We start from the raw sequence: 24,346 nt of genomic DNA on the forward strand, positions 1-24,346 counted from the left end.
TTCCTGTCCTGGTCTTTGTCTATCCCAGGATGCAGCACATCACTGCTCCACCACATTCTACTTCATGTTGCGTTATCTCCTGGGTTATTATCTCTGAATGATGGTAATATGGAGGGGAGGGAGGGATAGAATTGACGTGTAGGAGTAATGGAGGGAACACTGTCCTGATTGCCTAGGTAAGCAGATCTCATTTTTAAGCTTGCTTTTTAAGCTTGCCTAATTACTCTAGAGGACATTTACTACTTATGTAATAAAATAAAATTTTTAAAAAGTAGTACCCCTGTGTTTACGAGACAGCTGCCCAGTATATAAGCTCTGAATCCAGAATTCAGAATCTGATGAGTTGGTCAGTGGGACAAGTAAGCAGTGTCTGTCCACTTTTCTTATGGAAGATTCTGGTGTCTTGAACCCTGTGTTGGTATTCTTAGTCCAGCTCCATCTGCTGTATTATTTATGTTATAGGGGTTCCTCCCAAGTCTGGTCTCAGATCATCCTTCAGTCTTTGATTTTAGTGTTGTGAGTTTTCATCCTTTTTTAATGATGTCATGGACTGATATATGAATGCCATTTTTTTAGTTTTTATTTTTTGTGAGGAAGATTGTTGCTGAGCCTAACATCTGTGCCAGTCTTCCTCTATTTTATGTAGAATGCCACCACAGCGTGGCTTGACAAGTGATGCTATGTCCGTCCCAGGCATCTGAACCTGTGACTGAAGCGGAGTGTGGGAACTTAACCACTGCGCCACCGGGCCAGCCCCCTTTGGATGCCTTCTGCCATTAAATAAAATTGTGGTACAATACACATAGCAAAAAATTTACCATCCTAACCATTTTTAAGTATACAGCTCAGTAGTGTTACGAACATTCACATTGTTGTGTAACCAATCTCTAGAACTCTCTTCATCTTTCAAAACTGAAACTCTACACCCTTTAAACAATAACTCCCTGCGCCAGCCCAGTGGTGTAGTAGTTAGGTTCCTATGCTCCACTTCGGTGGCCCAGGGTTTGCAGGTTCAGATCCCTGGTGCGGACCTGGCACCGCCCCTCAAGCCATGCTATGGCAGCATCCCATCCATAAAAAATAGAGGAAGATTGGCACAGATGTCAGCTCAGGGCCAATCTTCCTCACAAAAACAAACAAACAAAAACAATAACCCCCACCCCTCCATCCCCAGCACCTTGCAGCCACCATTCCCCTTTCTCTCTCTCTTTTTGCCATTTCTTATTTTTTAACTTTTTGGACGTTGTGAAATGCACGTTCTTCTTGAAATTTACTCTCTGAAAATCTTTTTTTTATTTTTGAGGAAGATTAGCCGTGAGTTAACATCTGTTGCCAATCTTCCTCTTTTTGCTGAGGAAGACTGGCCCTGAGCTAACATCCATGCCCATCTTCCTCTACTTTATATGTGGGATGCCTGCCACAGCATGGCCTGCCGAGTGGTGCCATGTCCGCACCCAGGATCCTAACCGGTGAAACCCGGGCCGCTGAAGCAGAACGTGTGCACTTAACCGCTGCACCACCGGGCCGGCCCCTCTCTGAAAATCTTAATGGTCATTCATTCATTTGGCATGTATTTATCGAGTGCACACTCTTTGCCAGATCATGTTCTAGGTTTTAGGGACACAGCCATGAGCAAGGACAATATTGTCCCTGCCTTCAAGGAGCTGACATTCTTGGGAGGGAGAAAAACAGACAAACAAGCAGAACGGGTTCAGATAGTGCTGAGTGCTGTGAAGACAGGAAACTGACTGATGGGGCAGGGAGTTGCCTCTGGGGTGCTGCTTTGGCCACAGAAGTCCCAGGGGGGCTTCTCTGAGCAAGTGATGTTTGAGTTCACACCTGGATTTACGCAGGAGGGACCCCCCCCCCCCGCCCCGCCCCACAGCCCCCACCATAGAAGAACTAGAGGGATGGCAATCTGAGCAGAAGAAATAGCCTGCACAAAGGCTCTTGAGTGTAATGAACTTGGCTCACTTAAGGAATGGCAAAAGGACCAGCGTGGCTTGAGCATAGTGAGCAGTGGGGAGAGAATGAAGTGAGCTTGAGCAGTCTTGGCAAACCAAGCAGTTAGATTGTGTTCCAGTTGCAATGAGAAGCCACTGGAGGCTTTTAAGCAGCAGAATTATGTGCTCTGACACTTGACATTAAAAAAAGTTTTTGCATAAAAATAGGCTTGGCTTGGGTAATCTTGCACCCACGAACACACATGCATAAGCACAGCTACCGTCCTTTCAGCTGCCTCTGTTATTTTGTTTCCATCAACCAGATTCCCTCAGGGTGCTAAAAGTTTGGGAAACTTGTAGATTTTTCCTTGAGTAACTCTAATGAAAAGGCTGATGGATGTGATTACTGTGTGGATGGGACATCTGAGAGGCTGAGAGGTTGAGTTCTAGTCACATGAGGCAGTCTCCGCTTAGCCCACCTTTTCTTCATCGCTTACTCCTGCTCTTGGACCGAGGACAGCATCTCCAGGGAGTAGGTCAGCTGAGTTTGAGACCTGTTCTTGTTCTAATGGAAGAATTGCTATGGGGTCAAAAGATCTACCTCTGATTGCTCCCATCCCCATTAGTAAACATATACAAATATTCCATGATGATGCGTGACTCTTAAAAAAAACCCAGTGTTAGAGTTAGGAAGTCTTTTTTTCCAAAGATTGAGGGAGGATTAGAAAAATGCTTTATAAACACCAATCTGGTAAACAAAGAAGTGTTTTTTGCTAGAATGGAGTGACCACACCTGTCTTTAGTGGTGGGGCTTCCTGACTCCGACCACATGGGCCACATCTAATGGCAGAGGTGGTGTCGATCACACTGCAGGCATCTTTTCTCAGCTGTGGTCACCATGTCAGTTAGCATTCAGACCAGAGTGTGAGCAGCCTGTGTTTGATAAAATCTGACTTTTGTTTTTTATTGTAAATATTTAAAAATATTTTTAAAAAGTTAATAAATAAGAAAAACACCTTTAAGAAAATCTGGCTTTGGTAAAATGTGAGTTGTTTTTGTCCAAGACTGGGGAGAGAAACAGCTTATGATGAATCTGATGCTGACATTATACAGAAACGAGTTTATAAATAGATGATCCGAATCTACACTTGGTGCCCCATTCAAAACAAGTCCCACTTAAGTCCACCATAGTCCACTTAGGATTGGGCCCATTTCAAGTTGGTCTCCTTGTACAGTGAGGTACAGATATTTCTTGAGCTATAAATGTTCAATTTGGAAAATACTTGGCATCATTCTAGGTCTTTATTTCAGAAAACATCCTGGGATGGCACGGGCCCAAGTCACATTCCACAGAGCAGCTGAAAAATGGGACACTTGGCTCTTTGCCATCAGCCAGTGCCAACATAACCTGGGCAATTTTACCAAACTCCGCTGAAGATGAACAGACCTTACAGCCAGAGCCAGAGGTAAGCTAGCCGTCCTCTCTCAGCAGTTTCATGGCTTGCGTTCTCGCTTGTTCCGAAACACAGTAATTATATTTGTAACTTGCTCATCTCTTTGTTTTAAGAGGAGACAAATTATAAAATGGAACCATTGCCTGGAGAGACGAAATCCACTGTGTGCACGCCTGGCACTTCTGTTCTTGTGTCTGGCAGCTGCTGTGGGTGAATTGTGATCCTACCAATGAGGGCTCTCCTATTTTTATTGAAATGGGAGTCATTTTATCTTCAAGTGGGAGAAATTCTAACACACCCATTAAAATGATGCCTATTGACATGATGGGAGCAGTTACAATATATTATGTCGCTCCCCCGAATAATGGCTTCTTCATGTGGTTCTTGCTAACATAAGCTCCTGGCTTACGTGCTCGACTCCTGCATGCTACGGAACCAGGCCAGGGCCCATGGGGCAGCGGCCAAGACTCCTAGGCGTTGCACTGCAGCCCAGGTCTAGGCTGCAGGGGACACCTGCCCTTCCTGGTCAGGGAGGAGCAGCCCTTGCAGCTCTTAAGGACCAGCCAGGCTGTGACAGGCTTCGTGGACTCGCTCATCGGCCCACGTGGCTCTCCTGCCTAACTGTGCCTCCAAGTGGCAGCTGGAAGGAAGCCAAATGCAGCATTTCCTTTCCTTTCCTTTGTGTCCTGAGTGAATATTTGTGTTTTTTCTTTTGATGCCCGTGTCCTATGTATGCGATCCCGTGAAGTGGGCTGAGACTGACTTTAACCACGTGTTAGAGGTTGTTCTTAATTTTAATTGAAATCACTTGAGCCTGAAAACTGTAGAACACTCACGAAATCTATTTTGTAATGTTGAAAGCCCCAAGGCAGCTTCTTGGATCAAATGGTCTTGGTCATCAATTGAAATTTTTCTCCAAGCTTCACATGATTATATTCTCTGACAACAGCTTGGTGGCTTAGCTCTTATAGAGGCAGGAGCAGCCTGCCTCTATAAGATATTTCATTAGCATCCATAAGGTGCCTTCCCAGGGTATGAAATAAACAGGGGATGTGAGATTTTGGAAGGCATTTGCCTCGACCTATACAGTGAGTTTCAAGTTGAAATCACTCGCATCCGACGTGCAGGTGAATTGGAAGGTAAGTGGGCAGCTGAAGAAATGGTAGGAACCCCGCTGTCATGTTGTTCTTTTGGGAGACTTGGGTGGGGTGGCATTTGAGGATGGGGTGCTTCGCTGCTAAAAGGTTGAAAAATACAATATCCTTCATTCCCTTGGAAAAGAACCTTTGGGGGTTCACACCATAATGAATGCATTTAAAGTCTTGCTCTAGAGAGAAATAAACGGAGTAGAGAAGTAAGTTATTAGATCTTTGGTAAGAATTCTTCAGATCCTTATTCCCAGCAGCGTTCTCAGGCGAAACCTAACAGGGGTTATTAACTAATAAGCTTACCTGTGAGGGCTGGCGATTGTCCTTAGTCTGTGAATCCGCCTCAGTGTTTCTTCTGTTGTTCCCTGATAGGTGCTACCTCTAGCCGCTGAAGTTTGCGGGCCAGGTCTGTTCTTTTTGCATAAAATTGTTGCCCACTCTGCTTTGCCGGTCAGCAGCATTGGCAGAAGATAGTACCTAATTGTCCAAGAGAAATAACTAGCCCCCAAGTTCAAGTTTTTAAAAATACCCTGAAGGAGGAGAGCTAGGGAGAGCTTTTTCCATTAAGTTGGGAACAGTCTTTAGTTTCTGCCTGTTTGTGCCCTTACTCCTTTTGTCGGAGCAGTATAAGGTGTAGTTTGATGATCCCTGATGGCCATGAGAGACTTGCGGGGTGTGATGGTGTGATGGGGTTTTCGTTTTCTGAGAAGGGAGAATTGAAGTTCTTTCACAGGGAGACTCCTGTCGTTTTTTCCACTGACAACTCTGGGAGATGATTCTCGCAACCTGAACAGCCATTGTTGGTTGGACACTGTTTTTATTTTAGGCTATTGTGCTTTGTCACTTTTTCTTTTTTTTTTTTTGAGGAAGATTAGCCCTGAGCTAACTACTGCCAATCTTCCTCTTTTTGCTGAGAAAGACTGGCCCAGAGCTAACATCCATGCCCATCTTCCTCTATTTTATATGTGGGACGCCTACCACAGCATGTCTTTTTTGCCAAGCGGTGCCATGTTAGCACCCAGGATCCAAACTGGTGAATCCTGGACCACCGAGAAGCAGAACGTGCGAACTTAACCGCTGCGCCACCGGGCCAGCCCCATGTCACTTTTTTTTTGTTCTTAAGAGTTGAAGAAACTCTCAATATCCACCCAATCGTGTTTCTGTCAGAAAAAGGAAAATGTTTCCATTGCCTCCCTTTTGTACAATATGGAGAAATAACCCAAGAAGGAACGAAGTGAAATCACTTAGGGGTAAAAATTCCTTACGAGAAGGTTCCTTAACCCTTTTGATATAGAGAATAGTAATTGTTGGGAAACTAATTTTAAGAGTGTAGTTATTGTGGTACTTTAGCTAAATGAACTATTTTCTTCTGGCTTGTTTTGATCATTTAGGTCTTTAGGAGCAATAATTAGGGTAATAAAAAAGGTACCTCCCTTCAGTGCTTGTCGTTTTTTTTTTTTTTTTTTTAGCACCGCCAAGCAATTAACTCAATCCAGGATGTCTTGCAATTCAACTCAATTCTGACACCATCTGCTGGGAGGATCAGTTCCCACAGGTTGAGGGCTCAGTCCTACAAGATTCCCACCCCCACACTCCCCCCCCCCACCGCCTCCCCACACTTCAGATGCCAGTCACAAGTCCAGGTTGTCACCTGTGCATCTGACCAACTAGCTATAGTTCAGAGGTTCCCACAACCGCCTCCTCAGGTTTCATGAATTTGCTGGAGTGGCTCACAGAACTCAGAGAAACATTTAACAGTTTATTATGAAAAGATATAATTCAAGAACAGATGGAAGAGATGCATAGGGCAAGGTATGGAGAAAGGGCGCAGAGCTTGCATGCCCTCTAAAAGTGCACTACTCTCCCCGAATCCGAATCTCCATGTGTTCATCAACTGGGAAGTTCTCTAAACCCTGTCCTTTTGGGTTTTTGTGGAGGCTTCATTACATATGCATAATTGATTGAATGATTGGCCAGTGGTGATTGGGTTCAATCTCCAGCCCCTCTTCCTTCCCAAGAGGTCAGGGGGTGAGACTGAAAGTTCCAACCCTCTAGTCACAGGTTTGGCTCCACTGACACCAGCACCCTCCTTAGGTTACCTAGGAGCTTTCCAAAAGTCGCCTCATTAACATAACAAAAGACGCCTTTATCTCTCTCATCTCTTAGGAAATTCCAAGGCCCTTAGGAGCTCTGTACCAGAATGAGGACAAAAACCAAATATATATTTCTTACTATAAATCACAATGGCACACTTCCCTCCCCTGGTTCTGGCTTACCATAAAATAACTTACAGCTATCTGGAAAATTAATATATTTTCAAGCTTAGTCTGTTTCATTCCCTGCAGAATAAAACTCAAAGACCAGTGTATATTTAATACATGAGTTAGAAGAGAACTGCGGTTGGCTCTGTTATCAACTGCAGTGATCTTAAAATTTTATTCTGCTGGGGCTAGAACTAACTAAATGTGAAAATGAAATATTGTTCCATAATGAAATGAGTTAGGTCTTGGTTTTACCCATTAGTAGAAGAATTTTTCAGCGCTCTTAACACCGTTTGAAATTGCAGTTTAGACAGAAAAGGTTTTTATTGTGCTTTCTTTGTGGAAGCCTGCCTTGTTTTAGGACGGAAAGAATGGTGATTGTGGAGGTCCTGGGGAATGGCTCTCTGGCCTTCGTTCCACCCTTCTGACTGCAAACCTAACAACTCATGTCCCAGATTTTCTTATAGCTAGCTTTCTAAATATGCCGGCTCTGGTCGTCTAGTGGTTAAGACTCAGCATTCTCACCACTGTGGCCTGGGTTTGTTTCCTGGTCAGGGAACCACACCACCCATCTGTCGGTTGTCATACTGTGATGGCTGCGTGTTACTGTGGTGCTGAAAGCTATGCCACCAGTATTTCAAATACCAGTGGGGTCACCCATGGTGGACAGGTTTCAGCGGAGCTGACAGACACTGGCAGACTAAGACAGACTAGAAAAAAGTGTTACCTCACAAAATTGGAATTCTCCTGCCTGATTTGCATAAAAAAACAATTGATTACATCATCAGCTCTTTGGGGAGAAATCAGCTTTATTTTGTGAGATTGATCTGCAGGGAGACAGGGAGCGTGTGCCCTCAGATCTGTCTTTCCGATTCAGGATTTGGGGTGAACTTTAAGAGCTTGTGGGGAACAGGCTGGCACACAGAAATGCTGGCAGGACAGGTTTTGATTGGTGGGCTTCTTTGATGAGGTGGGGAAGGAATTTTAACACTGGATCTTCCCAAATGAGGGAGGAGCCTGACTTTTAAGATCTGTTTGTGTCCCAGTCTTTTATTTCCATGGGGAGAAGAATCTTTGGTTCTGTGGTCATTTCAGGTCAAGATTTCTTCTGCTCGTGCTCTGGTTACATGACGTTGCAAATTTTCTGAAAGGCAGTTCTTAATCACTCTGTTGAAAAAAGATGGGGTCAGTTGAAGTGGTCCTGGAGGGCTGTGAAGGACCTGGCCACCCACTTCTGAAAAAATTGGCCATGGAAACCCTGTGAATAGCGGCAGAGCATTACCTGGTATGGTGCTGGAAGATGAGAGGATGGCTCAAAAAGACTGGGCAGGGTTCTACTCTGCTGTACACAGGGTCGCTAGGAGTTGGAATCAACTCCGTAGCACTAACAGCAGCAACAAAGGTTTCTAAGTGCATAACAGGTTTCATAAATGCATTTGTGGGCAATTTGGAAGCTTGAAAGAGAGACCAGTTTCTTCTGTGCTGGTGCTGCTGGCAGGCACGGCCGGCCATGATGTGTGTGTGGAGGCAGTTGCACAGACTCATTGCTCTAGGCCCTTAGTCCCGCCTGCACTGGCCTGGGAAGCTGTTGTGATGGCAGCAGCAGCTTCCTGACGTTTGGACCATGGCTACCTACAATGGTGTGTCCTTGAATCTGTTAAAATTCAGCTGAGTAAACTTGAACATCAATTGGCTCTATTCAAGGATGCATGAATCAGGTAGCAGCCCATCTAAATAGAAAGGTGTTCTGAGGAGCTGTGCAAAATAGAAGGTTTTTATAGGCAGAAGGAGGGTGAGGTAAGGAAGTTATTAGCAAAAGAAAAGAAAGGATTGTTTCAGGCCAGAACATCTTCTTTGGGACGGGAGGGAACAGCAGGGGTTTTATCATGCAGATAACCTCCGGAGTACTAGTCAGGAAATTCCAGAGTGACTGTTAAAAAGATCACATTCCTGGGATAGGTTGAAACTGTAATTAAATCTTGGTTTGCGGTTCTGGGGGCAAATGACTCCATTTGAGCCTGTTATTTCTTTTTTAACAAATTAAAACATCTAAGGTGCCAGACTTGTGCTCCTCTAGGTCTTTTAGTGATTCTGTAAGCCCCTAATTCCCATGTGAAAGCTTTCTGATGGAAATACCTGGAGTGGGTTCTGTCCCCTGTGCTGGATCTGATTGGTTGAGCTATTGGAATAGGACGGCAGAGGGTGGCATGGAGATGATCCTGAATGAGACTCACGTGACCGTGTACACCCACCTTCTGGAGGATGTGTCTGAGGGTCAAAACCTTAGTGTTTCTTAAAAGATCAGTTTCTTGAGGTATAATTCATAAATAATAAAATTCACCCTTTTAAAACCATAATTTCATCAGTACTAGCAAATCAAAGTAGAAGACAGTTCTATCACTTCCCGCTGTTCCCCTGTGTTCTTTTATAGTAAATGCCTCCCCCCCCACCCCTAGCCCTTGGCAGCTGCTGATCTGTTTTCTGTTCATATAGTTTTGCCTTTTCCAGAATGTCATATAAATGAAATCATACCATTACTGCCCAAGAAGGGGTCGTCTGCTTGCTGATAGACATCCCAAAAGTGGAGAGGCAAGGTGGTAGGCGAGAAAGGGTTTCTTTCTTACAGCTTGCTTGCAAGAGGGAAGATGGCCGACTCATGTCTGAAAGAACCACCTTTCAGAACAAAGACTACAGGCCAGTTATATGGAGCTCATCTCCAGGTAGGGGAGGTGACTTGTCCCTGGGTAGGGCAGACATCTGGTCCCAGTTCCTGAGAGTCCTTTGTTTTACTGCATATGCATGAGAGAATGGAGCAACCCTTGTACCCTGATCTTGCAGTTGTCATTGATGATGGCTATCAACATAGACTCTCTGCCAGGGGAGCCATCGCATTCCTAGGGAACTCAAAAGAACAGAGTTATCATCTTAAAGCAGCAGGGAGGGGCCAGAGAAGCTGCAGAGCCTGTCTGGGCTAGTTAATCAGAGGTCATTCAAAGTTACAATACAGTCTCTTTTCTACAATGTGGCTTCCCCTATGTCAACCTTGTGTTGAGCTGGTATCAACACAGGATATTGACTTTTGAGTCTGGCTTCTTTTGTTTAGCATAATGTGTGTGAGATTCATCCATGTTGTTAGTTCTTCAGTAGTTCATGCCTTCTTACTCTTGAATAGTATTCATTGGATCCAGAGTTTGTTTATCCATTCAACAGTTGAAGAACGTTTGGTAAACTTTAAAAACTTCCTCAAATCCCCCATGGATAAAATAGAAAAAGGGGAGCATTTAGAAATAATATTGATTAATCATTTGAGGCAAATATTTGGTGCCCAGATACTGCCTCCTGGCCTGGATGGATAGATGGAGAATCTACTGTTAATCCCTCTGCTGGAGACCCTAAGCAGGGAGTTTTTAAGCCTGTGCCTCAGGAGCATGCTGTCAGCTCTTATCAACCCCTGGGTTGATTGTTCCCTTAGAAGCCTTGCTTAGTTCCTTGTCTGAGTTGCAGTGGCACCAATGTTATCAAGAGACCATACACCTTACTCTCCCCAAATCTAGCAGATTTAGATACTGCTCATAATGTCCCTAAGTACTGAGCTCTAGATCAGCACATAAATTAGCCAAATTGGGTTTGGTTCTGTAGGGGAGGAAGACATTTCCTCTTCCCAAATGGGGGTTCGTCTGGCCGGAGAATGAATTAAATTCACACGAGACAGAATAGCAAGAGAAAATTAAACAAAACTTTATGAGGAACCATGGCCCGGGGCCTTTCTTCCCGAAGGAAGAAAGGGCACCGAAGAAGTGGGGTACACAGAGTGGTTATATACCCCTAAACGGGGTGTTTCACGTGTGATTGAAATGTCCCTCCCACAATAGTCACAAGATTGCCCTGTCAGCACAGTGCTTGATGGACACAGCAGGTAGTGGTCTGCTGTTTCAGAGGGCGTAGCTGGAGGCAAGTCGATTGTCTGGAGCTGGGTGGTCACAGGTGAGCGCAGCAATCAGTTCCTAGCCTAAAGAAAGATGCTTAATCCTTAAAGAAATGCCAAAGTTGGGAGGGGGAGGGAAGTCAGTTACAGGAGGTTACCAGACTAGCACAATAAAATGCAGATTTAAGTCTTTGCCTTTGGTATTAAGAGTTTTTTTGAGAGAAGGTCATCTCCTTTCTTCTTCCTGGTACAGAGAGGGAGGCACATTTTACAGATAGAGATTTACCTTACAAATGTAAATATGTCCTAACAAAGGGCAAGTTCCATTCCTCAGAGCCTCCTTCCCTGTCCCAGTTTATCAAAAGCAATCAGCCTCAAATAATCCTTATGAGAAAGAGACATATCTTGGGGTGGCCAATTCCAGGTCCCCACAGTTCGAAAATTGTGGAAGTGAATTTTCAAGTAAGCGTGTTATAATGTCCCCCTTGCCAAGGGAGGAAAATTGTTTTATGAATAAAGGAAGGAGACAGATATAAAAAGATTGAGCTGAATTTTGCCTCAAGTAGAATTTTCATGCCCGTGGTTGAATTGTCATTTTAGCACTGAACTTTTGACCCGCTTAACAGCAATATAAAGCTATCAGTTTAAAATCCTCTGACTTTCAGGTTGAAGCCTGGCCAGAAAATCTCCTCAACCCGTTTTTATCATCTCTTTATTCTTCCTCTCCAGGACACATAAATGTATAGGTTGATGTTGATTGAGGCTATCAGGCATGGGACAGTGATAGATTTTTGAAGATAAGGTAATGTGCTGTTTTGATCCTTTGGATAATTCTTTGAACATAAATTTTCAGTCTTATGGGTTTGTTCAAAATATTCATTTTGTCATATTTGTTGTCAGCCTTTTGACCAAGGAGTGAGACAGCAAACACTGACTTATAATGATTGAAAATCACTTTACTGAATTCTGTGATAAACCGCCCCCCCAAATTTAATGACACTTGGTTGCAATGTAGGAAATGTTGTTGATCACATTTAGAATTTGTTACAAGTAAGTCCCACACCCCATCCTGTCATCAGTTTGATTGCGTCTCCTTCCCAGATCCTGCAAAACAGACTTTTTATCTCTTTGAATCATGGCCTTTGAATCACTAAATCTTAGAAAAGTCTTTAGGGGTCAAATGACCGCCCCCGCCCCCCCCCCAAACTGGAGTTATTGGCTAACTTGCCAAGAGTCACAGAACTGGGCAGTGGTAGAGACAAGATTGACATCTGGACTCCTTTTTCCCATGCCAGTGCCCTTTCTTATATCCCACATCATCTCCTGTATCTGGTGGCATTCTTTCAACTGCAGATAACAGGACCCAACAACTGGTACCTCAAGCAATAAATTAATTTCATTTTCTCACTCAGTGAGAATTCTGCCTGTAAGTGCTCCCAGGTTTGGTGTAGCAACTCATGATGACCTCAAAGATATAGGCTTCTAGAAAACAGTATGGAGATTCCTCAAAAGATTAGAAATAGAACTACCATATGATCTGGCAATCCCACTTTTGGCTTTTTCTCCAAAAGAATTGAAATCAGTATCTCGAAGAGATATTTGCACTCCTATGTTCATTGCAGCATTATTCATAATAGCCACGAGGTGGAAACAATGCAAATGACTGTCAGTGGGTGGAATGAATAAAGAAAAAGTGATATTCACATATAATAGATTATTATTCAGTCCTTAAAAAGAAGGAAATCCTGTCATATGCTGCAACATGGATGAACCTTGAGCACATTATGTAAAGTGAAATAAGCCTGTCACAGGACCTGAATCCACTTATATGAGGTATCTAAAGTAGTTAAACTTACAGAAACAGAAAGTAGAATGGTGGCAGCCAGGGTGAGGTAGGGGAGAGGCAATTGAGGAGACGCTGTTCAGTGAGTATAAAGTTTCAGTCATGCAAGATGAAAGTGTTCTAGGGGCTGGCCCCGTGGCCGAGTGGTTAAGTTCGCACGCTCCGCTGCAGGCGGCCCAGTGTTTCGTTGGTTCGAATCCTGGGCGCGGACATGGCACTGCTCGTCAAGCCACGCTGAGGCAGCGTCCCACATGCCACAACTAGAAGGACCCACAAAGAATACACAACTATGTACCAGGGGACTTTGGGGAGAAAAAGGAAAAAAAAATTAAAAAAATTAAAAAAGTGTTCTAGACACCTGATATACTGCAATGTGCATATAGTTAGCAATGCTGTACACTTAAAAATTTGTTAAGAGGGTAGATCTTATGTGTTTTTTCTTTTTTTCAAGCAAAACTTTGATTACTTCTCTCTCTCAAAAAAAACCCCAACAGGCTTCTTCCATTCTTCTTGCTGTTGGCTTTTTATCCTTATGCTTGTTACTTCATGGTGGCAACGTGACAACAACATTCCCAAGCATTGTATCCTACAGCAGTATCCTTTAGAATGAAGGAAGAGAAAGGGGGGTCTTCTCAAGACTCCTTCTGTGGAAAGGGAAGCCCCCAGTGTACTTTTCCTGTTATCTCAGAGCCAGAAATGGATTCTGCACCCACCCCAAGACCTATCACTGCTCATTGGTAACTGGATTTCCATGACTGCTGTAGGGGAGGAGGACATTTCCTCTCCCCAAATGGGGGTTCGTCTAGCTGGAGAACGAATTAAATTCACCTGAGACAGAATAGCAAGAGAAAATTAAACAAAGCTTTAAGAGGAACCATGGCCTGGGGCCTTTCTTCCCGAAGGAAGAAAGGGCACCGAAGAAGTGGGGTGCAGACAGTGGTTATATACCCCCAAACGGGGTGTTTCACATGTGATTGAAATGTCCCTCCCACAATAGTCACAAGATTGCCCTGTCGGCACAGTGCTTGATGGACACAGCAGGTAGTGGTCTGCTATCTCGGTGGGGGTAGCAGGAGGCAAGTCTATGTCTGGAGCTGGGCGGTCACAGGTGAGTGCAGCAATCAGTTCCTAGCCTAAGGAAAGATGCTTAATCCTTAAGGAATGCCAAAGTTGGGAGGGGGAGGGAAGTCAGTTACAGGAGGTTACCAGACTAGCACAATAAAATGCAGATTTAAGTCTTTGCCTTTGGCATTGATTAAGAGCTTCCAGAGAGAAGGCCATCTCCTTTCTTCTTCCTGGTACAGAGAGGGAGGCATCCCCTACAGATAGAGATTTACCCTACAAATGCAAAGGTGTCCCAACAAAGGGCAAATTCCATTCCTCAGAGCCTCCTTCCCTGTCTCAGTTTATCAAAAGCAATCAGCCTCAAATAATCCTGATTCCAAAGAGACATATCTTGGGGTGGCCAATTCCAGGTCCCCACACTGCCTTAGAGCAATCATGTGTCACCCTCCATGTCTGTGGAAGAGTGTGCCTTACCTGAATCAAAGGGATCTCAAGTCCTAGGGAGCCCCAAAATTGGGTTTCTCTTAGCAAGGGAGAAGAGAGGAATGGGCCTTGGGCAGTAACAGATGGTGACTGCTGTCCTCCAGATCTGCTCGAGCAGCTTGTCTTCACGCACTGCTCATCTTCAGCTTCCCTAAGACTTTTCTAATCTGACCATTGGTGTATCATAGGCCAAGTTCTTTGAGGGTGGACCCCATCTCTTGATTCCTCTTTGAATACTCAAAAATATTTAAGAGAGTATTGCACGCATAGTAGACAGCCTGGAAACATTTGATAAAGGAATGAATGTGAATAAGGTCCATTTATACTGTTCGTGACTGCTGAAGGGCGTGCTTCTCCCTTGTCTCATCTCTATCCCTTGCTCTTCCTAGAGGTTCTGGTGGCTCCAATAGAAGTAAGTTTAACCTATGGGGGGGGAGGGGGTGGCATGTCAGTTACATAAGCTTCTGTCATGAAAGATTTATTAAAGGCCAGTGACTTGGAGCTCTCCAGGCAGAAGACTCACCTCATTGGTTCATTTTTAGGCCTTGGCCTTGACCAGGTATCCAGCAGGTACTAGATGGTGGTGGTTTTATGTAGAACTCTTATTATAACCTTTGCAAAGATCCACTGAGGGCATTCCTTTTGGGTACTGCCACTATAGGAATGTGCAGTGGCTTGATCATCTGGATTTTTTCCTCTCTTTTGGCTGTTGGTCTGGAGGGAAAGTAGTCCATCCATCTGCAAATGCAGACGATATGCCTCCTAGCTATCAGACCCTCGGGACTTATTAAAAATCAGAAGGATCTAGGTTATTTGTGCTTGAAAGTATACTGCTCCTGCATAAGTTTTCTCTGTATCCCAGTATAGTAAGACAGTAATTATTCACCTACTCAACTATTTATTCACTCACCAAACATTAATTGAGCTATGTTGTGCTGAGCATTGAAAAGAGGACTCCTTATTTTATTAGACTTTAAAAACCTGGTACTATGAACTGAATTTTGTCCCTCCCAAAATTCATATGTTGAAGCTTTAACCACCAATGTGACTGTATCTTTGAGGTTCTCTTTAGGAGGTAATTAAGGTTAAATGAGGTCGTAAAGATGGGGCCCTAATCTGATAGGACCGCAGCATTATAAGAAGAGGAAGGGAGCTCTCTCACTCTCTTTCCGCCCTCTGAGGACACAGCGAGAAGGCAGCCGTCTGCAAACCAGGAAGAGAGCCCTCACCAGACTCGACCATGCTGGCTGATCTCAGGCTAGAAGCCTGAGAACTCTGAGAAAATAAATTTCTGTTGTTTACACCACCCTGTCTGGTATTTTGTTATGGCCTTAGATCCATGTGTATTTCATAAGTTATAATTATCGTTTATATCTTGAGATTAGAAGAAGGAAAAATTGTTTTTAGCCAAGTGATGTTTCCAGGTTAGTATGCCAAGACTGCGTGGGTCCTGGTGGTATGTTGCCGCAGGTCTACCTGTGGCCTGCAGCAATTAAGATGACCATCCCTGAGATGACATGGAATTTGAAGACACATTTCTGTGGCACTCTAATAGGTGTCTCCCATGCCAAGAGCTCCTTTCTGTCTTGCAAAAAAAAATTCTGCTCTCCCTTCATCTCTGCTTAACAAATCAACAGCAAACATAACTATCACACACAAGCCTAAGCCTTGTGTGCATTTTTCAAGAGCTTCTTGAACTTGGGTTTCTGGCAGTATCAGTGAGCTTTCCAGCCATAAGGTGTGACAGTATAATTTCCTGTGCAGCTTTTGGGGATTAATTTCCGTTTATGCTACTTTTTCAAGGACTTGTTCCTCCCTCCATCTCTTTTTCCTTCCTCTTCCTCTCTGTGGGTAATGATAAGGTTTTCTTTTCTTGGCTGGGTGTTGCTTTTATAAGAGAGAGGTGGAATATATTGAAAGGACCCAAATTATACCTTCTCAGGGGCCTGTAGAGTGTGTTTCAGGGCATTTAATGGGTTTCAACACTGGAATAAGCATGTCTCCGGGGGGAGCCTTCAGGGTGGTCACCATGTTGCCTGCCTTCTCTCCCCTCCCCCCTAGGCCAGTGTGGCTTTGTGACATAAACGTCCCACCAGAGTGTTGGGAGGTAGCCACCTTGGATTTGCCAATTGTGAGCTGGAGCCGTCTGGAAAAAAAACCAGCACCAAGTGGTATAATCTCTTCTATCCCGCAGTAGTACTGAAGGATTAAGCGCTTTGAAACTGGTGAATGGAAAGGGCTTAAAACACTGCAATGTTTAGTGTGGGTTTTCCCTCCTCCTCATCCTCTTCTCTTTGCCTCCTCTCATTCCTGTTGCCACGAAGGGAGAAAGTGAGATCTGAAGCAGAGGTGAAGAGTTGAAGAGATTGTAGCGATGTGGTATGATAATTTTTAGTATTCTGTTGTTTTGAGTATTTATTCTCATCTTATAAATGTGACCCCAAATTTCACAACTTCCTCTGCTTTCCCTCTTGCTTGCCTAGTCCCTTGAAATTTTACCAGTAGCAATCAGGTTTTCACCATCTCCTGGCTTACGTTTTTATTTGCCCTCGATGAATAACTATTCCCGGGGTGATTTATATGCTGCCTCAGATGACGTTCACTTTCCTAAGATGGAAAGTCACTGCTCAGAGATTTATGATCTTGGGGAAAGAATGTTATGGAAAAAAAGAGTAAAATCTTTTTCCACATATACTTTGGGCTTTGCCTGAATTAATCAGTGAGTTCTTGTATCCCTTGTGCAATTTGAATTGAGTCTTGTTGGTGGGTTATGGTGCTGTGCAGGGGGCCCACTGTGTGCTAAATCATAATTGTAACTTTTCAATGGGGGGATAATGATAGGTGTGAGCACTAGGCAGAGTGTAGATTGTGTGTGCATGTGAATGGAACAGAGAGAAGGAGAGAGAGTGGTGGAATTGTCTAAGTTCTGGTAGCGGTTTTCAGACCCTGTGGATATAGGACTCAAACAACCACTTCTCTCACTCTTGAACATACTTCACCAGCAGCTCTTTGGCTGTCCCCAGTCACCCCAGGACCATAACTCTCCTTGCCCTTGCAGGCCAAGTGGGTAGGCTCTGTGAGGTGACAAGTGAAGTCAGGTGCCATGTGATGCCCTGTCACCACCATCTTCTTTCTTCTCTGACAACAGTGCACTCCTGTCCCTCTCTCAAAGCCCCGGCCCCTTCTCTCTCTCATTCACCATCTGCATCCAGCTAAGTGGACACTGGACTGTCCTTAGGCCACACGTGGTTCTCTTTATTGGCCATGATAATCCCAGCAAATAACCCCATCGTGAATAAGTATAAGAAGAGTGGTGGAAATACAGCCGTGTGGAGGAAAAGGAAAATATAACTTTTTTGAAAATGAAATTAAACCCCATTGAGAACAGTATACCAATCCTTAAAACCATGGAAGTATTCTTCAAATTACTCAAATCTTTATTCACATTTTCCTCAAACTCATCAGAATTGCTTTCCTTTAAAAAGAAGAAGAAATGTTTATAACTTCTTTTTTATAGTTATTTTTAAAGTAGTACTTCAAGAGTGTCAAATCTTAACTTGTTGTAGTGAATGTATAGTATTTGACCCACATTATGAGTTTAGAAGAGCTTTGCGGGTTACTCTGGCAATGGACCTGCACCTCGAATGACATTATTTTTTGGAAAATGTGTTTCAGATTCCAAATATCTGCTTTTCAATGGCTTGTTTACTAAAATGCAGGGCCAGCTTGTAGTTCTGGCTTAAAAAAGAAATACATTATGTAATTCAGAGAGAAAATGAATCCTTTGGGGGAATGGGAAGCTTTTTCATAGTACATTGTTAGCCGTTTCGTGTACCGAATTGAGGGAAGAAATGGAAGCAAGAGGAAGGGACTACTTTTGTGTTTACCTGCCCTTTACAAAATTCCAGTATGATGAATTTTTAAAGCTAAAAACTTTATTCAGAATGGGATCTTATATAGAAACTCCCATAATGAGAAAATACCTGCTCGTTTTAGATATTGCTAGATGAGATCAGTGGTTCCTAACCACGTGAGCGGAGACCCCTTGTGCCCTGCAGAAGTGAGGGACAGATGTCATAACTGTTACTTCCTGAGCCATAAAGGTGCCACTTCACAAAGGCCAGCTTTCTCTTTATATCTTTTCAGAACACAGATTCCTTGGAAAAGCGATTGGTAGAACATAAAATACAAAATAGTAATAAAAACAATGAGAGATTCTGTTTTAGAGAATTTGGCTATTGAGACAAGTTTAAAATTTTTCGAGGTCCCAGGGGGTTTTGGAGAGGTGTGGTTAAATGGTTGCATTTCCGGGATCAGAGTGAGGATGCTGGTGTTCCCTTTCTTCTCTTGAGCATTTTGGTATAGAGTAGATGTCAGTTTGAGCTGTCCCTTGATGGGGGATTAGCATGGCATCTCTTCAGGGTCCCCTAGCTCTTTCACATACTGCCTGTGAGAATTATCAATGGGAATGAGCATAGTAATTTCCTGGTAGGAATGTTATAGAATTATAGGAGATCATATGTGTTGAATGTTCAACTCAGTGCCTGCCACGTAGTAGGTACACTCAATAGTAAGTCTTTATTAAAATTGTTCCTTAGCGTACATATCCTATCCATGTTTGTAGGTATCACCTATGTTGAGAAGCCCCTAAGCACGTGTTGTTAAGCTATTTGGGGTTCCTTAATGAGATTCATTTCTCATTTGTTAGTCTTCTAAAAATGTGGTCTGGGTATAAAGGGTGACATCTATTTATTTGTATGGTAAGGCATGATTTACAGTGGGCTTCCATTAATAGCTTTAATTAATGACTTCCATTAATGACGGCTCCTCCAGATGGAGCTAACTTCATCATCATTAAGGCAGTTTTGCTGCTGGTGTCTTGCCTGGGTTCTCTCTGAAGAAGTCCTAAAATCAGCAGCCAGTTGGCAGTGGGGGCCCAGGCCCTGGGGCATCTGTCAGGTAGGATGCCCAGGTGGGCTGATTTTCAGACCATACCCCAGGTTTGCCTAGCAGAGGAAGTCTGGGATGTAGAGAAATACAGGAAATAAAAATAGGTTGCATTAATTTCCTATTGCTGCTGTAAGAAATTTAACAGTTTAGAACAACATAAATTTGTTATCTGAAGTTCTGTAGGTCAGGAATCTGACAAAGGTCTCCGTGGGCTGAAATCAAGGTGTCTGCAGGACTGCGTTCCTTTCTGGAGACTCAAAGGGAGAAGCTGTTGCCCTGGCTTTTCCAGCTTCCAGTGGCTGCCTGCATTCCTTGGCTTGTAGCCCCTTCCTTCATCTTCAGGGCCAGGAACATTGCATCTCTTTGACCCTGCTTCCATAGTCGGTATCTCTCTCTGACTTCCCTCTTCCACTTCTAAGCATCCTTGTGGTTACATTGAGCCCACCCAGATAATCTGGGATCATCTCCTTACTTTAAGATCAGCTGATTAGCAACCTTAATTCCCCACGCCCTGTAACCTAACATCACAGTCCTGAGGATTAGGACTTGGACATCTTGGGGCCATTATTCAGCTTACCACAGCAGATGAGTTGGTTGGCATTCCCTGAACACATTAGATGTACCATGGAAATAAAACTGGAATTGACCTCTGGCTTGAAATAGAGCACGTCATTAAATTGCTCCCTTGGAGGAAAGCAGTCAGCTCAGCTGGATTCACTGCTGGAAAAAAGTAACTGGCTTTGCCTTTTACACAGTGAAACTTTTTCAGACTTGCTTTTCCCAGTCGGACACGGCTCATCACCATGTCACCTTCTCCCACTGCCTCCCAAGCGCCTCAGAATTAAACCAGACATGAAACCAAACCATGAAGTCATCTTTGACAGCTCGTGCAGTTCAGAGCTTGGCAGTGGGATGGGGAGAACTTTAAAGATTACCGTAAAACAACAAAGTTGTTACATAAAAAATACAGCATAAAACTTGTAGGAAGTCAAAAGTAAGAGTCCGCTGTTGTAACTTTTCTTTCCAATGCCACCCCTTAAAGGGGCTACTGTGTCTCTTCTGAGGATGCCAGCAGAAAATACATATACATTTATTCTTTGTTTTTTACACTAATGGAATCACACTATAGATCATATATATGGATAATGTGGCTTTTAAATTTAACAGTATATCGTAGATATCTTACTACTTCAGTATATAGATTGTTTACATTCCTTTTAATACCTTCAAAGCATTCAACTCTGTGAATGTGTCATCATTCATGGACTTACTCCCATAATTTACTTAACCTGATCCTATGAGAGACATTTAAGTTGTCCAGCTTTTCCTTTCCAAATAGTGCTCTACACAGGTTTTTGCACACTTGTGCAAATATATAGGGAGACTGTCTAGCAGTGGCATTTAAATGGAATTCAGTCCATGAATGTGGGAATTTAAAATTTTGCCAAGTATTACCAAACTGACCTCCAAGACTAAGCCAAACTGATACTCCCACAGCAATGTGGGAGGCCTGCTGTTTTTCTGCACTTTTGTGATGAGGAATGAATATAAAATTCCTATTTTCTTACTAGGTTTTTTTTTTTTAGAAGAGAAATAGTATCTTATTTTAATTTATTTCCTTTTTTTTTTTTTGGAGGAAGATTAACCCTGAGCTAACTACTGCTGATCCTCCTCTTTTTGCTGAGGAAGACTGGCCCTGAGCTAACATTCATGCCCGTCTTCCTCTACTTTATATGTGGGATGCCCACCACAGCATGGCTTGCCGAGCGGTGCCATGTCTGCACCTGGGATCTGAACCCTGGATCTGAACTGGCAAACCCCAGGCTACCGAGAAGCAGAATGTGTGAACTTAACCGCTGCGCCATCGGGCCGGCCCCTCTATTTTTATAATTGTGAATGAAGTTAAGAATATTTTTATGTATTTGTTAGCCATTTGTATTTCTCTTATCTTTAATGTCTTGCACATGTTTCAATTGAGTTGTTGGACTTCCTAATTAATGTTTTGTAAAAATTCTTTTTTTTTGGTGAGGAAATTGTCCCTGAGCTAACATCTGTGCCAGTCTTCCTCTGTTTTGTATGTGGGATGCCACCACAGCATGGCTTGATGAGCGATGTGTAAGTCCATGCCTGGGATCTGAATCCATGAACCTTGGGCTGCTGAAGCAGTGTGTGTGAGCTTAACCACTGTGCCACTGGCCTGGCCCCAGGATACTTTTTTTCTTTTTGTTTTTTTGGTAAGAAAGATTGGCCCTGAGCTAACATCTGTGCCAGTCTTCCTCTGTTTTGTATGTGGGATGCTGCCACAGCATGGATTGCTGAATGGTGTGTAGGTCTGCACCTGAGATCCAAACCTCCAAACCCTGGGCCACTGAAGCAGAGCACGTGAACTTGACTACTATGCTACTGGCCTGGCCCCCCAAGAATTCTTTTTATAGTAAACCAATTAGTTCTTTATAATGTGGGGCGAGTATTTTGTCCACCTCCAAAAGTGTTGGGTACACTTTTGGAGGTAAGAAGTGATGACGGCAATTATGGTTATAGTCGCCCTGTAAAGTCTTTTCACATGAAGGATCCCTTAGCTTGAATCGGTTTGAGAGTCAGACTCCCCTTACATCCTTTCATAACTTAGCATTAGTTTCAAATGAGGCTCTGGAATTTTGCGTGTCACTGTCTAGGAGCACCCACTGGGATGAGCCACCATGTGGCTGTGTGTTTGTGTCGGCTGTTTTGTAGGGAGGTACAGCAATTATGGGAATATACATGAACTGACATATACATTTGTTCCTCCTGGAAATGTCATCTAGCAAGCATCAAGTCCTCTCGTTATGAGCATTGGCTACATGGAGCGCTTGTTATCCCTGCCCTCGCCTTCTTCCTGGTCCTACTTCTTGCTCTGAAGCAGATGTCAAAATGTGTAGAGACTCATTCTACAGTGGTTCTGGTTTGGACACTCTGTCTCCATCCAGGGTCTGATATTTCTGGTTTTTAAGGCAGTTTTTAGTTCTAAAAACATTGGATTATAGATAGCATGGTAAAGTATCCTGTTAAATATCAGTTTCAAATGAAGTATCGCATATCATGAGTTATTTTTAAACTCGCATGAGTGGTGTGTTTCATGATTGTGCTTTATGAATGGGGTGAAGACTTATTGTTCATGAGTACAACATTTGTCAAAATGTCAATCCAAGTGACAGAAAACCTAGCTTCGAGAGTGATCATAAGGCTATCTTATGCTGGAGAAATGGAAATTCTGTGCGTCAGAGTGATCTAAAACAAACGATGACAACAAGAACTTAGTATTTAGAAGACTGTAGGTCCTACTTGAGTACATTTACACCTTAAAATACTGTCTTCTTGTTGCGCTAAATGCTATAATGCCCCAGTTCTCATCATTAATAGTGCTCACCACAGAGTGTTCCCATTACCCTGGGTGATTACAGCTGTCTCACAAATTTCCCCTTGAAGTTTTCACTGGAGGCAACATTGGAGAGTGGGTCAAAGCAGAGTGTGGCACTGTGACAGTTTTTTAAAGTGGAAGATAGAGTAAGCCTCATTTGGATTTTGCAGAAGTGGAACAATATGAAAAAGAAAATGAATTTCTGCGGTTACCTTCTTAGATCCTGAGTACCAATTCACATTTGAATAAAAGTACAGAGAAACTTTCTTTTAATATCCTCTGTCACAGTGGCTAGAAAAGTGGACACACACAGTGCAAATTAACAAGCAGAGAAAATGCCTGCAAGTTGAGCCAAAAGATAGTGAGTGAAGGTTAGAGATTGTAGGTTTAAAGGAGCCTTATTGATGTGTCCTTATTGTAGAATTAAGAATTAAGCTGTGCTGGTTTTATTTTGTTTTATTTCTTTTTTCCTACAAAACACTAAAGCCTGTCGTCTCCCAGATTCTTTCCCCTTGGTCTGTTAATATTTAAAGAATTCAGGACATAATAGAAATATAACAGAATCCTTTTTAAGAAAAATGAAAAGTCTAAAATTACCCAAGCTGTGGTTGTTTTCTAGACGTCCTAGCTCTTGATCCGCTTGTGGTACCAAATCACTGGATCTTTTGAGAGTCAGGAGATAATAATCCAGAAACTCTACCTCTGGAACCGAAATGGCATAGATTTGCCTGATTTTGATCCTCGAAGGCTGGGATGCAACTGTGTCTGCATTGCTATGTGCCTGGCACACAGGGAGTCCTCGGTGAATGTGTGTCCTCTGTGGCCTGGAGAGAACATTGTCTGCAGGAGAGTTCTTAATGCACTTTGCTTTGTCCATTATTCATGATGCAATCCCTTTTTGCCTGCAAAGAACAGTAAATGCCTCTTGCTTTTAATAACTTGTAAATCAAAACTCTTCTGTGGTTTGCAATGCCACTGGTTATTTGTTTTTTGTTATCACACCCTCCCAAAATTTCCATTGGAGAGAATCATTTGGGAGTTTCCAAATGAGAGCCATAAATGATTAAGATGGACAGGTAAAATTCAGTGTCAGAATTAAATGACCACCTCATGTGGCCACTGATGAAAATACAGTTGCCCTCTTCCAATCAAAGTTTATAGCTTTCCTATTCTATTTTAGGGCCTTCAAGCGAAATTTGCAGAACCTGGTCTAATGTTGAGAAATACAATTTCCTTCTTCAACTTGTGCCTATGCACATTTTTGAGAAACGTCCATTTGTCCGTGTTTGGCTCTCCCTAGCATGTAAGGCAGTGCCGTGTCCACGCCGGGCACTCAGGATTGGGTTTGGAGAACGACAAGGGGCCAGTAACACATCTCCTGCTGCAGTCTTTGCTGGGTGCCTGGCTTCTGCCACAGCTGCTGCTTTTCTCTGCTGTTCCCTGCAGCCCCTGTGGCCTGTGCTGGTTAGAGTAGTGCATCTCACATGCAGGTGCACATCAGAATCGGCTGCAGGCCTCCGTCAAACGCGCTCTGCAGGGAGTAGGGGGAGGAAACGGGGAGTTGTTCGGTGGGTATAGTTTCAGTATGCAAGATGAGAAAGTTCTAGAAATCTATTGCACAACAGTGTAAATACAGTTAACACTACTGAACTACACACTTAAAAATAGTTAAGATGGTAAAAAAATTTTAATTGGATATAAAGTGATACATTTGTCATAACTCATGGAACCATACACTGAGGTCTGTGCATTGCACATACGTAAACTATACTTCAATTAAAAAGTAAAAGCCAGAGCAGGCTGGCATAGTGGGTGAGTTTGTACCCTCCACTTTGGTTCCCTGGGGTTCATGGGTTCGAATCTTGGGTATGGACCTA

At 43.3% G+C, this 24,346-nt stretch overlaps 1 protein-coding gene across 4 annotated transcripts in view; it reads left to right on the top strand.

The window, feature by feature from the left end:
- OSBPL10 (oxysterol binding protein like 10) overlaps positions 1 to 24,346 on the top strand; it is a 285,389-nt gene that overhangs the window by 212,446 nt on the left and 48,597 nt on the right. For all 4 annotated transcript variants that reach the window (XM_023620803.2, XM_023620804.2, XM_023620805.2 and 1 more), the window contains exon 6: positions 3,255 to 3,409. In XM_023620803.2, the coding sequence (XP_023476571.1) occupies positions 3,255 to 3,409 (155 nt within the window). The remainder of the gene's footprint in view (positions 1 to 3,254; positions 3,410 to 24,346) is intronic.

This window comes from Equus caballus, chromosome 16, assembly GCF_041296265.1.
Source record: "Equus caballus isolate H_3958 breed thoroughbred chromosome 16, TB-T2T, whole genome shotgun sequence".
Lineage (NCBI taxonomy): Eukaryota > Metazoa > Chordata > Mammalia > Perissodactyla > Equidae > Equus > Equus caballus.